General features: G+C 32.7%; 1 protein-coding gene across 1 annotated transcript; it reads right to left on the reverse strand.

Annotated features, from left to right (window-relative positions):
- Positions 1-1,215: 1,215 nt before the first annotated feature.
- On the reverse strand, positions 1,216-16,335 carry TRIADDRAFT_30078 (uncharacterized protein; the record flags this gene model as incomplete). Its single annotated transcript, XM_002115846.1, has 68 exons — positions 1,216-1,306; positions 1,382-1,491; positions 1,710-1,842; positions 1,937-2,010; positions 2,109-2,196; positions 2,294-2,340; positions 2,420-2,555; positions 2,635-2,705; positions 2,829-2,927; positions 3,034-3,105; positions 3,227-3,328; positions 3,407-3,527; positions 3,612-3,694; positions 3,803-3,887; positions 3,986-4,075; positions 4,217-4,308; positions 4,438-4,491; positions 4,622-4,730; positions 4,884-5,059; positions 5,170-5,257; positions 5,359-5,431; positions 5,536-5,682; positions 5,763-5,862; positions 5,982-6,027; positions 6,146-6,252; positions 6,357-6,440; positions 6,544-6,598; positions 6,688-6,784; positions 6,917-7,049; positions 7,247-7,432; positions 7,505-7,735; positions 7,905-8,024; positions 8,196-8,276; positions 8,400-8,502; positions 8,600-8,688; positions 8,766-8,891; positions 8,962-9,114; positions 9,198-9,240; positions 9,328-9,395; positions 9,552-9,716; positions 9,878-9,947; positions 10,011-10,103; positions 10,225-10,314; positions 10,379-10,437; positions 10,542-10,687; positions 10,761-10,907; positions 10,996-11,098; positions 11,181-11,309; positions 11,394-11,501; positions 11,603-11,722; positions 11,812-11,904; positions 11,974-12,087; positions 12,209-12,280; positions 12,353-12,413; positions 12,483-12,546; positions 12,609-12,664; positions 12,738-12,823; positions 12,912-13,022; positions 13,105-13,212; positions 13,315-13,392; positions 13,517-13,571; positions 13,701-13,761; positions 13,912-14,018; positions 14,214-14,293; positions 14,580-14,672; positions 15,334-15,378; positions 15,537-15,617; positions 16,174-16,335. 68 exons carry the CDS (start codon positions 16,333-16,335, stop codon positions 1,216-1,218), a joined length of 6,720 nt encoding a protein of 2,239 aa, XP_002115882.1.
- Between the last annotated feature and the right edge of the window lie 1,301 nt (positions 16,336-17,636).

Below are 17,636 nucleotides of genomic sequence, written 5' to 3' on the forward strand. Positions count from 1 at the left end.
ACTATATATACAAGTTCTTTTTTTAAAGTGCGGTATTCCATTAATGGCAGTATAGCATATAGAAGTAAAGACAACATTAACATTAATCTACAGTAGAAAATCTGCGCAGGATTCATAACAAGCAACGTAATATTGTACACAGTGAGGGTGTTAGAAAGGTCATTCGATATTAGAAATCGGTTTGAAATAGCTTACGTTGAATACTTTTCACTATACGTATTTATGCATTGTATTTTGCAAGCATCTAGTATTTTTAAGGGCTCAACATCATACTAGTGCAGTACAGTATTGGATAAAAAATTACTAATTATGATTCAATGGCGACAAATTTATATTCTCATAGTATCAACAGTACGAAAATACTATCAAAGTCTATAAAAATTGTAGGAGTCGGATATTACTATTGATCCAAACTACTTACTATAAAATCCAAGCTTTATTTCCTTATAATAAATTTTTGCTACAATTGCAGATTAACAGTAATGTATACGATGATATTAAATGGGAATAATGTACTGACTGTAACGAGCAATTGCGACTGCATCGCCCAAAGAGGTAAAAATCTCGACGGCAGCATTACTTATACTCCACAGTACGCGTATGCTACTTTATTTTGCAGCTCTATCATCCTATTTATTACATAATCATTAACGGATGTATGTAATCATGATATGCATGAGCAAATTTACATGTGTGCAAACGCACTATTTTCACATAGCAATCAGATTCTATATGACATCAACTTATTTCCAGACTTACATTCCTCCTAGTGATCACTAATACCGCTAATCAACATAAAAAACATTTTTATTATAAACTTAAAATTTAATTTAATCCTACAATATCTGAGCATAGCTATTGTAACAACAGTAAAACCGCTTGGTAATTCACATTACTGTAGTTATTCGTATTATTAAATTTTATGAATATAGTCAATCTATGCGCCTGAATGTATGGGAGGTGATCATCATGTCCGGTAAATATCATTTTTATTGCGCATTACTACACTATACTAGCTGGTGCAGCTTACGTACGTAAATTGCAAGTATGAAGGATTATTTTATTTTCATTCATCATTTATTTACATATACTCGCATGCGTAATTCTTATTTAACGTGATTTTCTTGTATTCAAATGATAGCCATCGTAACAAATATATAACCAGTGATAAAATTTATATGTACTTAAATGAGTAAATTGTATAGGGTTAATATCTTAGCAGATGTTGTCAATTACAAACTTGAACGTAGGATTTGAATCTATAATATAATCCACAGTTTCTTGGAGTTGTGCCAAATTATAATGCCTATCAAACCACACGGTAACATCAATAATCCATTGTTTTGTTATATTATTAAGCATTTCTGTAAGTTATTATTACCTTGCTAAATTTGCAAATATACGCAACTTGCTGAGGACACTATCTGTACTGATCGTAGTTAGATAATCACCAGCGCAAGAACAATGAGTCGACATATCATCTTCTTTAACCTGGCGATGCATATTAGCATTTATAAATAAGACAAGATTAACTAAATCGGTAATTGAAAGAAAGATCTGTTGGATAGCGCCACTTAAAATCCTTTGGCCATATTTCATAAGAATAAAGGCTAATGATTACTTAAAATATGTTTAGCGTAAGAGTGACTGGACACTACGATAGAAATACTTCTAGCAACGTTCATTATTTGAGTAGTATCATTACAAACCTGTCGACATTTTAAGCACTTTAAATCTTGAACTAGATATGACACAGCTTGTCTTTTAATAACAGATATCAAATGCTGCTCAATCATTTCCGTTTCGTAATTATTCTCGCAATTTAGACAGCGCCAATATGGGCTAACGTTAAAAATACAAATTTTGTTATTATAAAAGTATCGATTGCTGTCATCACAATATAATCGCAAAACTTAAAGTAGACGACAGAACTTACACATCATCTTGTATAACTGGAATATCTCTACAAATGTCCAAATCTGTGCAGCTATTGCAGAATGTACAGATTACCTAAAAAGAATCCATTCAAGTCATTCATTTGCGAGAAAATAGTTAGCTAAGCATATCAACTTTCCCCATTTCATAAGAAGCAGACATTGTAACAGTACCTCCGGAATGACATAAGATATGCAGGGATTTTGAAATATTGCGTCTTGGGAAAATTCTCCTACACCAATTAGTCGTAATAAATCACGCCTACAATACAATGATAGCAGTAGTAATTATGAAATTTGCTTATAAAAATATTTATTATAGACATTTTTTAACTTAGCAAAATATTCTGATCCCTTACCGCAATTTGTTAACTCGGTTTTGTATACGGCTATCCAACGATAAAACCTAATGATAGTTAGGAGTCGTAAGTATAATGTATCGTTATAGCAAGATCGATATCCTAAAAATATTATAATATGCATACTTTGCAAACAGCTTTAACGAACTGCAACGCTGGATTGCGCAATACCAGATGAGAGCCAGGGAGATCTGGAAAATAGTCAGTAGTATCCTTCTCAGCATTTCCATATGGCAGCATTTTCTGTATTTTTTGAGTGAGACTACAATTGTTAAAGCGAATTATTAAGATTGTTAGTTATAACCACACAATATAGCGCTTATAAAACCAAAAACAATTACCTAAACAACTGTTGCGTTAGTTCTTTCTCGATATATTGTTGCGCAAAGGTTACAACACTGGAGGAAGTACTCTAATATAAAAATAGTTTTAAACCATTATAACAAGAATTTAAGACATTTGATACGAAGTAGTGAAGTTAACTAGACATCCCTCTACAAACATATAAACTCAGCTTCGATGGAGATAGAACTACCTGCGATTGGCTTCCAACGTAACGTTTAACGGGAGTGTTCCCAGGTGTAATATCGCATTGCTTTTTATACATCGCATGTACAAAACCAGCTATGATAATCTATCAAGCAAGATATATGTTTGCGAATTACGAGCGTCCAGTACTTTACAAGCATCTCGCCTTGGATAATAGATAAGTTTAAAGCAGATGATTATAATTACAGTACCTGAAAAAAATCTTGGCATGATGCCAAGGTAGGTAAATACTTGCAGATATTCCAGTTCATTTCAACGCGAAGCTGATAATTACAAATCGCCATTAAAATTAAATAAATAGGTGTAATCAATATCCTATCATATAGTCAATTAAGACGTTATTTAATGCATGTCTTCATTTATAGGACTTTTTATGAACAAAACCTCGTTCTCCTCATTGTTTTCATCGCTAATTGAATCTGATTCATCGCAATTCTGGTCAAACTCAAAGACATCAGCCTTGCTGCGGATACCTCCAAAATTGGCCTAAAAAATAGTATAGAAAACGTTGCAAATCATAAATTAAATAACTTAACATCACTAATCTTCGATACAATAACTTACATGATCCATCCACATCAGGTATTCCCAACACATAGAAAATCGAAGTTCTATACTTTGGAACATATCGCGAGACGCAATACTTTGCAAAATAAATTCTAAGTAGCTGCGTGCATCGTTCACTCTATATAATCAAGATTACACACAGTGGATTATCAAGACCATTACGATGTCGTGATGTTAAGATGTAAAGACAATTATATTATACCTTCTCTTTTTGGTACAAATAATAATTTTACTAAAGCTTCCGTGAATAATTGTAGACCCTAGTCGCTTAAATTCCGCGAGTAGCTAAGAAGGAAAACACAAGAATATTAGCTTATTTTAGTAATAAAGCAGCGTCATTGTAAGAATGATCAACTTATTAAAGAGCCTTCTTGAAGGTTCATTCCACTAAACCTGTGCAAACAATTTTTCCATGAGAAAGCGAACAATTCGATACATTGCTGGATCATATAGCAGGGCTAAAGGAGATTTCAACCATCTATGTAAAAAGAATTTTAATTACTATACAACATTCAAAATAGCGAATATTCATAAGGTAAATAATATGTCATTAAATTTATCCGGTAGATTTTAAACCTATAGAAATGCATAAGTTGCAGATCAGCATAATGATTTTCGTATGAGGAGACTTCATGTAGCCAGCTGTGAACCATAATCTTCATAATCCTGGAACAAGATAACAATAAAAAATTTAGTCCCAGGCAATAATTTATAACAGTATACAGAAAAAATTAATCACTACTATATAAAAGTTATTATTGTGTTAACATAAACAACCCAAATATTCGTAAGTAAGTTGAGTATAACCTAAAGGTAGAAGAACAAAGAGTCATTTCATCATACGAAGATAATTCTGTCCCAGGATTTCCATTTGTGATCACGATATCGTCTAATGAAGCCTTTGTACAAAAATATTTGTTATTAAAGTATAATTACGGTAAGGTGTATGATGGAGATCGACAATTATTAGCAACATCAGCCGAATTTTTAGACAGTTAATATACTATAGTCATTACGTATAGTATTACCTGAGGTGCCGCATCGAAAGTTAGGTCTGTTTCAAAGTCTCCCAGCCGCAGCGACTTTATGTTCGTCCGTCACGTTCCCAAAATTGTTTTAAAAGGTAATAAAAATCATATGGACTGTTTATGATACATGGCCAAATTGTTCCATTTTGAAGAAGCCGACTTATAAAAATAATACTACCCGTACCTGCAATACAGAACTAACTGCTAAGCCGTGCATTGAGATTTCGGCAGAAACCGAAGGATAACATCCAGGATTGTTAAGCTCTATTGACGGTAATTCTTCTGATACAATACTCCACCTATATATGTCAATATAACCATTACTACTAACAATAACAATATTCACATATAGCAAAAGTTGTTATAAAGGACAAACTTAACGGTTATCTCATAGCATGCAAAATACTATAAAATATAAATTTTTTTATAGAATGCAAATATAATACCTGCTATCATCATCTTCTTTTCCGCCTAAGTCAGGCCTTGGCGTACGAGAAGCCCAGATTAAATGATTATTTTTGGCCAAATAGCGAGCAAAGAATAAATCGTTAACAAACAACGGAACGTCAGCAGGCATGTTGCCTAAAGGAATGTGAGCATAACGAGCATGGTCTAGTCGATTCTAGACAAGAATACAAAATAAAACACAAATCAATTAAATACGCGTACATGTAATGGTTATATTCATTTCCGATCAAAGAATACGAGTATAATACTAGACACTATACCAACCTCTAACCATATTTCGATGTTTAGATGGTGTTGAATCATGCGTCGCACTGCATGTCTTTGCCAATCCAAGATAGGGTAACGGTTATCACTGTTAAATATCATTCAAAATAGATAAATCAACACTTTTAATGTATAGGTCATTCTGATAAAATAAGTACATGGTGATTGTCGCACATATTTGATACGGACCTGTCATTACTCGATACAGAAGCGACCGGAAAATCGTTAATTGCTGGTATATACGTTGCTAATTTGATGTAATCTGTTATACACATATATAATACATTTTTAAAATAAATACAGTATCAGCTTTACGATCAACTTATTGATTTGTGTTCAATGCTAGAAACATTCTCCAATAACTACCTGTGGGAGATTGTATTAATAAAATTGTAGGTCCATATCTCATTTCCTTATATGATATTAGACTCCTTATTAAGGTACGATATACCCTTCTCATATCAGTTTCAATGTGCAACTGGAAAGAATATTTTTCCGGCGGGAGAGTAACATCTTTAGCTTCATTTTCTGCTTTCTTTTTTCTATAAAATATAATGGAAATAAAATTAACAGCAAGAACTATAATATATAACAATTTGAGAATACATACTTTGCGCCCCATTCGGATTGATATATATTGCTCAAATTGTTAATCTGATTTGTGCGTACAGTATCAATCAAGAATACATGTGCCTAAAACAGTCACGAAAAAATTTTAGAGACTTTGTAAAAAATATTTATTAAATCAATATCTGCACTTTTGTATCTTAACCAGAAAACAAAATAAGTACGTCTAAAATAATGCTATTTACTTCGCTATTTATTGGAGAAAACAAGCCAAAGACCGCTCTGCTTCCACTAAAAAATATTAAAAGAATTTTATCTAAAGGCATTTGAACAACGTATTGTAAATAATTTTCGCTATAAAAATATTCAATACAATAGCACCAAACAGTTTCAGCAGTTTAATTCTTACTGATGACTATGATATAAATAGATATATTTCAAATTTCCGGATTCCAAATATGAGTGTTCTGCTAATGTTTTAAATTCTAAATGACGTAAGTCGAATTCCGTAATATCCTAAGAAAAGAAATTCCCTACATTATCTTACTAGAATCGAATACATCACAAATTACATAAAATTTAGACACAACTTAATTATCAAATGTTGTTTTACTAGTAACCTTGGAAGCTTCAGATAAATATGCCTTTTTATTAACTTTGCAAAGGCAACCTAGCCGAACTAAGGCCCGAAACATAAGAGGGACCTACCGAAGATGATAGTAAATTTTTCGAAGTTGTAGTCTAATTAAAAGGCAGTTATCAATTCGATTAAGTATATTATAATAAGGATATTTCCAATTGACGTACTTGCGCTTCATAAACGCCTTCAACATCGGGGGATGAAAGCTCAGCAGATAGTTCACTAGACAGGAATAATCGAAATAATTAAAGCGTATTATTTTTGTTTACTTCATTCTGTTATTTTAATTATGACAATAATTAAAAACATACCCGGAGCGTTCGGCAAATATCTCTTCTGGAACAGAATATTCATACAAATTGTAAACCTGAGAAGAATGGGGAAGTTGTCGGTTTACCTTACGCCATACTATTAAATTGATGTGTCCAAGAAATATATATTAATAAAGCGCGCATAATAAAACTGTGATTATATAGTACAACTGAAAAGAAAAATTTCATAGTGATATGTCAATAAATTATATTCTTTACGAATACTGACCGACACTTTCTCCTTGTTTCGGTCTTTTTAGATTTACATAAAAGATCCTCGGGACTCTAAGGTAGAGTGAATACATTTCGATTCCTATCAATACCCATAATCTAAATCTCCCCATGACATCCGTTTCTGCAATCTGTCAATGGTACATTAACGAGTATACGAAGTTTAGAATGACATATGATAACACAAGATACCGACGTTCAGACCACGAATATAAATACTTCCAAGTAAAGAATCCAATAAAGTAGTACATTCTCTAATTCGCTTATTAATGTGACTATTTCAATCACCGAAAACGCAAACTATGGCTAATAAATACGAAATAGTCACCTGTACGATCTGCCATATAGAATTTAAAAGTATATTGGCTTGCTTTCTCATCATCGCTGACATATCCCATCTTTCTTCAAGTTCTAAAGAACCACTATCAGAACGAGTTTGTCTACGTTTCTTTTTCTGCTTTAATTGGTAATTCCATTTCCGCTTTTGGAAGCGTAACCAATCTCCAAACTGCTCCTATAAAAGATGTTATATTATACCGAAGTTATACTCAAATTCTTTGCAAGTATAAACGACTAAGTGACGAACTTCATCTCGGTTGAGCGCCGGGGGAATGCCTAAAGCATCTTTCCACGGGAGCGATAGATCTTCGAGATCAGATTTCGATGAGTCTTTAATATTCGTCGTCTTCCTGAAAAATTTTTTAACAGTGGATGTAATCGATGTCTTCTTGAAGCTCTTCCCCGAACTCAGATCTTCAATATCAATTACTGGGTTATTTATTTTCTCCTCAGTATTGATCGTTTGTCTATCATCACTCTCAGGATCAACCAAATTAGAATAATTCTATTTGGGGACAATAGCATTCATATATTATATTAATCAAACATTTTCGATGTACGGATATACAAATTTCAAAATAGATAAATCTACTTTACATGAAGACAAATTCTGTAAATGAATATATATATAATCGTAATACTAGTACCTTTTTCGGTTCTTTCTTAAAAATTTCGCTTATTCTGCTTTGCTTATACATATCGTTCTTCTCTAATAAACGCTTATGCAACCAATTAGGGTGTTGAACGCGGGGAATAGGATTGCTGATCTAGTAAGAGATCAATTATATTCTCAGATACAGTAATTTACACATTAACTCATACTGCATAATCACAATCTATAGTAAATTTTGCATACTGGTATAAGTTGATACGTTCAAGATAATGCTCAATAATACTCACGTGCAAAATAAAAATATTAGTATTATCAAATCACTTACTCCTTGCAAGGCAGCAGGAATAGTAATTATCTTCTGTATTGCACTACTTAATCGTTCGATGTAGTAATCCCAGTCTAGGATCTGAGTCGAAATTACAACATAAATCAAATTCACAAAACATAGACTATAAATTAAATACCAATTTTAATAATGTATAAACGACATCTGATAGCCACTGGTAAAACTACTTAGGTAGACGCTTACTGATCGAATATCAAAATCTTTTAAAGAAGGAGATTTTAACCATTTTCGAAGATAGTGATGCTTTACGCTACGTTCTGTTTGAAAGATGGCAAGTGGAATAGCCCTAAATATTTATGCGTACATCGACACAACTATGTTAGCATTTCACAGTATGAAATAGGCTATTACCAAAATTAACTACTTTACCAATCTAATTGTACCTTTCAGTCACTGGAGCACCTTCTGGCTTTCTTGATATGATAAAACGGCAACTTAAACCTTTATCACGGACCATTTGATCCCCCAAAAACTGTAGTTTTAATTAAAGTAAGATTTATTTACTGACAATAAGCGAGGAAGATAAATACTAAAGTTTAAGTATGTTACTTCAGCTAAGCGTTTTGCAGTGCTAATAGATGATGACTTCTGATTTCCATATTCTTCTAAAGAGCGCGCCATATTACGATTTTCAGATATGAGGTCGAAGAGTTCACTATCCGGTAAATTAATGGCCTAATAATCGTAATATAAATTCTTAGCAACTAATCTAGTACGAGGAACGACCAAATTACAACGTACACACCTTACTATGTAATATATCCAACCAGTAGTCTGCAATCTTAGAAACAGATTTATAACACTCTTCAAGGCTTGATCCCAAAAGGAAAGCCTCAAAAACTGAGGACTGAAATATCTTGATCAACTGGAGCTCTCCTCGTCTCTTTACTTCGAAACCCTAATTGAAATAAGTAAATAAACACATATATAATTATAGACCATAAAAAATGTATTGTAATCTTCACCTACGTATAAGTTTACCTTGAGCTCCGCTAACGAACCATCTTCATTAAATACAGCGTACCTATACAAATCATTATCAAAAAATTTAAAGTAGCTGCTCAGTCATCGTGAATATTATGTAGTATCGAAGCATATACTAAATCTACACCTCTTTTTTAACTTTTTTCCTTCTTCTTTAGATGCAGGTAAGATCATTGCTTTGTAAGGTCCATCCACCTATTCATGCAATAAAGTATTATATCTACTTGGTTAGCACTTTATCAAACTTGGTAACCGGTACGTAATTACTATTTTTCTTTACAATAGGTAACGATATTACCGATATCGACGATAAGCAATTTTATACCTTATGAGTCATTACAGATGATTTACCTCAAAAAAAATTGAGTTTTCACTTCTAAATGTATACCGCAGCTTTGTTGAATCTACCAACTCGTTATACTGGTGATTTGTAAATTCGTCTTTTACCATCAAGTTCAGTATTGCATTTGGATAAGATATGATAACGCTAGGACGTTGAGGATTATTTGTTCGTATCTAATACATAAACGAATCAATTTTAAATCGCCTTTAAATCAAGGTTATTTATAATCTTTTGTTTTGAAATGTTTGCGTGGCCGTAAAATTGTTTATTAGACTGTTGCAGTAACTCAACCAACAATAACTATAGACTTCGGAAATTATATTATAAAACTTACTACATAGTTTTCCGGAAAACTAGCAGGTAATGCACACCAGATACCATCAGTATCGAGTTCCAGCGGACGCCTAGAGAAGCATTCTATCAGTTAAGTAATTAGCAATATTCCTTAAATTGCGTACGAGAATTACCCTATCTGTTCCACTATTTCCCGTGCACGAGTAATAATACTTGCGCCGGTATAGCAAACAATCCCTGCCATCTCCATAGAATACCATCTAGCTCTGTAACAACCAGGTTATGTAAGACTGCACATACTTAAAACCCTTTAAACTAAATTTGAAAATGACGCATACTGTCTACCAAATTAATTATGAGAACATGTTTTTTAGCATTTTGTTTTACCCCTTCCTCATGACATATCCATAAAAGGAATTTAAGATACATTTGTGTGCCAATTGCAAAGAATCATATAGTATTTCTTTGGATTTAGCTCTGTTTCAAATACAACCAATGAAAACCTTTTCATAAAAAATTATTTGCGAAAAAATAGACTCACGACTTAATTTCTCCAGGATCTCCTTTCGAAGTTGCTGTAGAGACTTCTCGTTTCCATTTCTTGAAATAATCGCAAACAAAGTTCAGCTAGAAATACACTAATAGCACATAAAACATTGTCTTTTCATGTTAGCCGAATTGTTATAGATCAGTGTCACGTTCACCTTTAAAGCACGTTTGTATTCATAACGCCTGTCTCTAAAGGCCCTAACGGTATCTACATAGAAAGAATTTTCTCTTTGACAAACAGTGGAAGTTCGTGGCCCTGTGTTCGTGAGATGAACTTTTCTATAAACTCTCCTGCAGTAATCTAAATAGTTTACAAATCGATTATTCATTGTTGATTCAAAAATTATAGATAATATACAAATCGAATAATTTACCAGCAAGCCTTTTCTTTTCGATAGAGGCTTGTTCTACTCGAGATAACTGATAGAAGGCCTTATTTTCCTCATTGGATGATTTACCGGGAATCATCTCAGATTCAAGCTGCTGCCTTATTGCATGATATTCACTGCGAGAGGCTGGCACTAATAAGCATATTTGATAAATATTAAAATAACACATTAAATGATTACGTTAACTATCACTACTACATAAAAAATACGTAATGCTAACTGAATTGTCCACGCCAAGTCCACTCCATCTTCCTTTGGCAATTGGCGCCAGGTTTATTAAAATCACAGGCAGCGCATGTTGCTTCATCAACAATTGCGGAAGGCTGTAATTTTTTGCAAGAATTACTACACCAAAGAATACACTGTCTGCAACACTTTAGATCAGAAAAGTACAGATATTCGTACCTGCAAGCGATTAGTTAATATAATATTCGGATACATGGCACCAACATCAAGGTGATATATTAGAGGATTTTCCAAGCGCGAAGGTGTATTTTTGAGAGCCTGTAATTTTTCAGCAATATCTTCATAAACCTACAGTAGAATACATTGCATAGTTAATTTAGAAGGCGAAAATGCGGGTTAATACATTGCTACTTTTCGTATTTGGTATCGTACTTCCTCGATATTGGTTACGGAATCCATTGGAACTTTTTCTTCGACTTCAATGGCATGACGCATTGTTGCCCTGATGTTATTAGTTAATTTGTCAAACGCAGCTGGCACCTTAATGATAAATGAATGAGATCATACCTAATTAATTACAAAGGCTGCACTACGATTCCAGTCGGTATATTATACTCGCATGTACAAAAAAATTAACGCACCAACTTAAATTTACAAGGGATATCACTGCGAAAAACTCCTGATTCTATAGCCTCCACATGGCCACCAACATACGTTTCTTCTTCTAATAAGTGACCTTCGTCAGTAAATTTAGTCAAAATCTAAAATAAGATTGAGATCAGGGTTCAATACATCTTGTCATTTAGAAATATCTGACCATCGTAAATCATACGTAACAGCTCTAGCTTACAGTTTCTTGTTTATTAGGAAATATAATATTAGCTTGGTAAGCCTGAACCATGAGCAGTGTTTCACACAGAGTACCGCTACCCTTACGTAATACCTATGGAATATCAATATCACTCTAACAACCGTTTCAGTTTAGCATAAAAAAGTCTATGCTAGCTAGTACCTCGTCAGGTTTCATAGGAATAATTGTACATAATGAGAATACGAACGGATGAACGTACTTCATGTAAAGATAGTACGTGGCCACTGCATCAGAGACAGAATAGTTTGCTAGAATCTGATTTTATCAAATTACAGATAAATTTAATAGAAAACACTGGCAAATTAGCGTAGTTAGAGTATAAAGACTTATTAGTGGCATTTAAAATGCGTATAATCTAATCGGTTACAACATTAACCTGAGGTTGTTCACTGGCCATTCTACACATTTCTTCAGGATCGAGTTCAATAGGATTATATCTTAGTTTAGCCTAGAAATTAGATTTACAACATACTTATACGTACGGTATTTATAATAAAATATCTCAATATAATGCGTTTACCTTTGTAACAGCTTTCAGATTGTGACTACCAACTGGAAGATAACTATCTCTTTTCACCCACCTATTGATATCAAGTTCATAACAAAATAATTTATCTACCATTAAAATTGTATTCGTAGCATTAGCAAACCTGTAACAATCCATGTGACATGCATATCGTGATTTATATTCATCTTGATTATCTTTGGAAAATCCTATAAACATTAAGAAAGCAATGTTAGATAGGAGCCATAAAAAGAAAACAATTTGTAAGTACCTATTTCTTCAGACATATTAATATCATGAAATGCTGCTCTAGCCTCTATAAAAGGCCTAAACCCGACGAAAAAAATCAATCGTTAATACTTCAGAAAATAAATCTGATCTATGCTTAATATTTGCTCACCAATCGAATGCATCACCATTATACGTAGCGTAAATAGTGGGTTTTAATTCAATTATATGTTGAAAGAATCGATTCAATAAATTAACCTATAAGTTGTAAAATGACGCCTTTGTCAGAAAGAAATACTTGTACATAGTGTGAAACGTTAAAGGTCAGAAATGATACATAACTTACCTCATCCGGTTCATTAAAGATAATAAATGATCCCTCGTATTCAGGTTTCGGAGTATATTCAAAATCGTCAATATCTTCGGATACAATTTCCCGATTAATGATCAAGTAACCCTGTATTATTTATTATTCATAATTAGCGTTGATACCAATTGATGTGAATATAATGAACCCCTTAAATTGCTATAATTTTTACCTGACCATCGGCCATATAAGATATCATCATAATGGCATCACTACTGGAATCAGGGAATCGTAGCGGTAATTTGGTTGTTTCTATATCGAATGCTAGGACTAATGGATCCTAAGATTTAATAGAGATAAACACATTAATATTTTACACCAGCAGTGTAGAGTTGCAAAATTTTGCTTGATATCAACTAAAATTCTGTTATGCAATGCACACAGGTCTATCCAGGAGATCGTCACGTCTGGTTATCAACGGCGGTAATTCTCCTCTATTCTTAACGTCATACCAATAACCCTATTTCGAAATCAATCATTGCAAGCTAAACAACCTTTTACTAAATTTTGCATAACAACCCTTTGACGATTCCTTAAACGATAAGTTTATTAATAATACTGTCTATTTGATATACATTACTTACAACCCGAATATCCAAATCAATCGCTAAACGAACATGATAAGGAACATCATATTCACTAAATTACAAAACAATGATAATATAAAAGATAATCAGTATAATAAAACAAAAACGTAAAAATAGTCAATCCGGAATAACTTCAGACTTTAATTATATTAAATAACCATAATGTCGTTTTTATACCCACCGTATATCTATTAAGTTGTCTATAGCATCAGAATGCATTCTTTCCATATGATTACCAGAATCTTCAGTATTGAAACTTAAATAGTAAGGGTTAAATATACAAATGCTTACGTTATCATCATAGCATAATGATTTTTGAGCAAGTAGGCTATAAATAAAAGCTATCAGAAGTCAATAATTTCACATGTTCTCATTGCCAATAGGGCTATCACCAAATGTTATAGAAAAAGTAAATTTGGGAATATACCTAGTCAGTAGCATATCCGCCTCATGTGTTTTTTCTCGTTCAATATTCTTCACGATAGCAGGTTGCACGACCCTAAGAATATATAAACCAATAACAAAATTAACAAAGCTTGCATGATGCTAATAATAATAATTGTTAAATACGCGCAATTTACTATAAAATCTCGACAGTACCACTGAAATAGAAACAGTATTCACATACTAAAGCGATGCATGTAATAGTATGATATTGCACGACATAGAATTATTTTGGTAAGCTATAACTTACTTTCTGACAGTTAAAAAGTCGGTTACGGTATTAAAAGACAGCTTTAAATATTTCTGCGTAATACCCGCTAAATGATTCGGCTGAAAGAAAATTTACGAGAATTAAACGAAAATTTTAAGATGACTGTGGCTTCGTTTTATTTTTAATCCTTAACTAGTAAAAATATTTTAGTGTTGATATCAAATAGTCTTTAAAGTCAAGATAACTAGGCAGCACTATATCCTTAAAATCCAATTTATATGGATTTATTATAACTATGAGATTTCATTCATTATCATTTCTTACTGCAGAGATCAGTAGCACCGGTCATATCAAATCGACATCTAAATGCACGTATAATTTATTATTATTATCATTAAATATTACTAAGTTTAGTTCTTCCTTTGAGATGATATCAACTGTTGTTAAAACTCCAGAGAATCTCTTTAAAAGATACGACGCAACTTCTGCTTCTGTGTCCTACAGTATTAAATCATTAATAATTGTGAGCTCTTTAATTTTTTTTCCGAAATAACAGCTTAAGATATCTACGATACAATATGTATTCCATTTAAATTCATGTACACTAATTTATCCGTAGTCTTCTATTCTATAAAACAATACATTATCGGCAGTGACATAGAATATTGCCCTTAACACTTTATCAAGGTCTTGCCATTATATATAGGTATTTTTCAAAAGTAACATTTCAATGGCGTAAGCAAATATGACAAGTAGCAATAAAAGCCCTTGCAAATGCTATTTCAATAGTATATAATCAAATAAGATAGCATATTATAATCCTCAGTAGTTGTATAACTAACGAAGAAATCTACTACTGAAACATTTTCATTAATTTCACACTTTACACTGTAGACTAAACTTTTGCCAATAACTAAGATTTTGCAATATTTGTAATGATGAGATATTACTGTGAAGGCACGAATAACATTTCATAATAATGGCATAATCAGTGATCATTAATCACCATTTTTAGCGTATACAGCCTTATGTAATCTTACGCAACTACCAGATTATCGGTTATTATTTAAAAGCCAGCAACATTTCATTGTGAAGTATCAACTAAACATAAACATGTTATCAACTTCAGGTCTTACGGTATGAAGAGTATATTTTATACCTTCTTGACTGCCACGTAAAAATATGGCTTGTATGGCATGGTAACCTAAAGGAATTGATTCATGTAAACATTCAACGTTGCATATAAGTAAAGCAGAGTGTACTGTACCCGCGCACTGAGTACTTCAAAAATTAAGATAGTAGTACACATACTACGGTATACTGAAAGAAATTGCTTTTCATGGCAATCGTATATGTAGATACCTTGAAACGGCTTCCATCTTCTTCCACAAAGTAATAATCAACCGCACTAAAGATTCTTTCGTTATCATCAATGAGCTCCGTCTAAACGTTTACGCAAAATTAGGTTAATTTGCCATTCTAATTTTTAACTAACAGTAATAGTACTACGTGGAACTACTGTAGAAACTCTAAAATCTCTTTCATATAACGTAGTACAGCAGGGTATAGTATAACCGAAGTGGATTAGTACTCTACTAAAGCAAATAATGTAGCTACAGTATGATTGCAACGATTAAAATTATAGCATGCCTATAGAATGCAACGAAGCATGAATACGATCTGATACCGTAAGCAAAATTTGTTTAAATATAATTTAGAAACTCATTGAGACATAGAATCAGATAAAAGTGCGCATTTATGAGTATATTAATTCTTAAACTATTTATCAATACTGCAATAATGAGTAAATAAGCATACTATCATCGAATAAAATCATCGTAATAAGAATCAATATAGAACATTCGTTAAAGTTACTGCTGAGCATTATCTAGAATTAATGCTTTAGTGAGTAATCAGCAGAACATGTTCACGTTAAGTATGCATCAGATGTAGAGAATAATTCAACAAAATAGGAGCGTTATATGGTAAAGTTGTTTACTGAATGCATGTTGATCAGCCATCCTAGACGTTCTCGATTATCCTTGCATTGTTCAAAGCCAAATTTGGTATCCAACTTGTCAATATCTTCTAAATACTTACGCTTACCAACCACAACATTTTCTCTAGCAATAAATAAAAGGATGTTAAATGACAACCTCATTTATTCTTAAAAATACAGTACCATCATAAAATCCTACCGTTTCATAATAATAATCTATAAGTCTATAATTGTTCACAGATTCATAAATGATCTAATCTATGTACAGTACATAAAGTGAATGGCAAGAATACTTACTTCGGCGTACGTGTCGTATTTGATACCCTGTTTTTCGAATTAAACTTCCTTCGATACATCTCTACCGATTTCAGTTAGTTGTCGTTTTTTAAGATCAATTTTAACTCTGAGTCAATATAAAGATGATCTTTATTTAATGTTTACGAGATGATTTACAGTATAAGGTATACGTAAATTTCTTCAAAAAATCACTTCTTCAAGAGGTTGTGCAACTCCATTTTTTTATAAATAAATTGAGATCATTCATTGACTGGTGCCACTGTGCCGTGCTGCATTCAGCCTCTACTATATAGTACTCTACGTTACGGTCAGTCAGTTGTACTGTACTCACTATGCAACTGCACAGCATACAGTACGTAATGAATTTTTGGCGGGAAAATTTGTAAGACTTGTACTGTACATTATTGATAGTCTTATTAGTTGTTACAGTACTATCGAGGTCAGATCTTTGCATTCTACAGTATTCTGCAGACCACGACCACTGACTGACCAGACCACCAGACTACAGTATGAAGACCCCTATCTACAGTACAGTATCACGGTACGTCGTACTGTACTGTACACTATAACTAAACTGTTAGCGATTCCATAAACCAGGCAAGAAAGCCGACATTACCGATAGTCAACATTGCAGTTATGAGTCATCTCTCATTTTAAAAGACTTTTTTAGTGGTGACCATGTAGTCATGTACACTACTGTATCCTACATTATAATGGAGCTAATTGAACGGGTATAATGACTAGTTATGATTTTTGTTAAACTGGGGTGCCTAGACTGCATACCAACTAAATGCGAAATAATTACAATCAAATTGTAGTAAATAACGATTTACTTTTATTACAGTTTTACAGCTTCTTAGAAATATTACTCTCCTATACGAGTACAGTACACTTGATTCATCGTGCTAGTTAATAATAATAATTCAATTAATATATAATTACAGACCAAAATGGACATTTTTCTTGATAACCAGAATTACTGCAGCATGTTTTTGTTACTTATTATTTGTTCTGTTGTGAATTATTTATCACTAAATGCACCAGCGTGCAAATAATTAACTAATGACTATATACAGTAGTTACCAGTGTCCTACAGCACTGAATGTTAATTTGAAAAGGAATATAATAAGAGGACGGCTGAGCGATTTTAACTTTGAACATTAAAA

The sequence above is a fragment of the Trichoplax adhaerens genome, genomic scaffold (genome assembly GCF_000150275.1).
Source record: "Trichoplax adhaerens TRIADscaffold_12 genomic scaffold, whole genome shotgun sequence".
In the NCBI taxonomy this organism is placed as follows: Eukaryota; Metazoa; Placozoa; class Uniplacotomia; order Trichoplacea; family Trichoplacidae; genus Trichoplax; species Trichoplax adhaerens.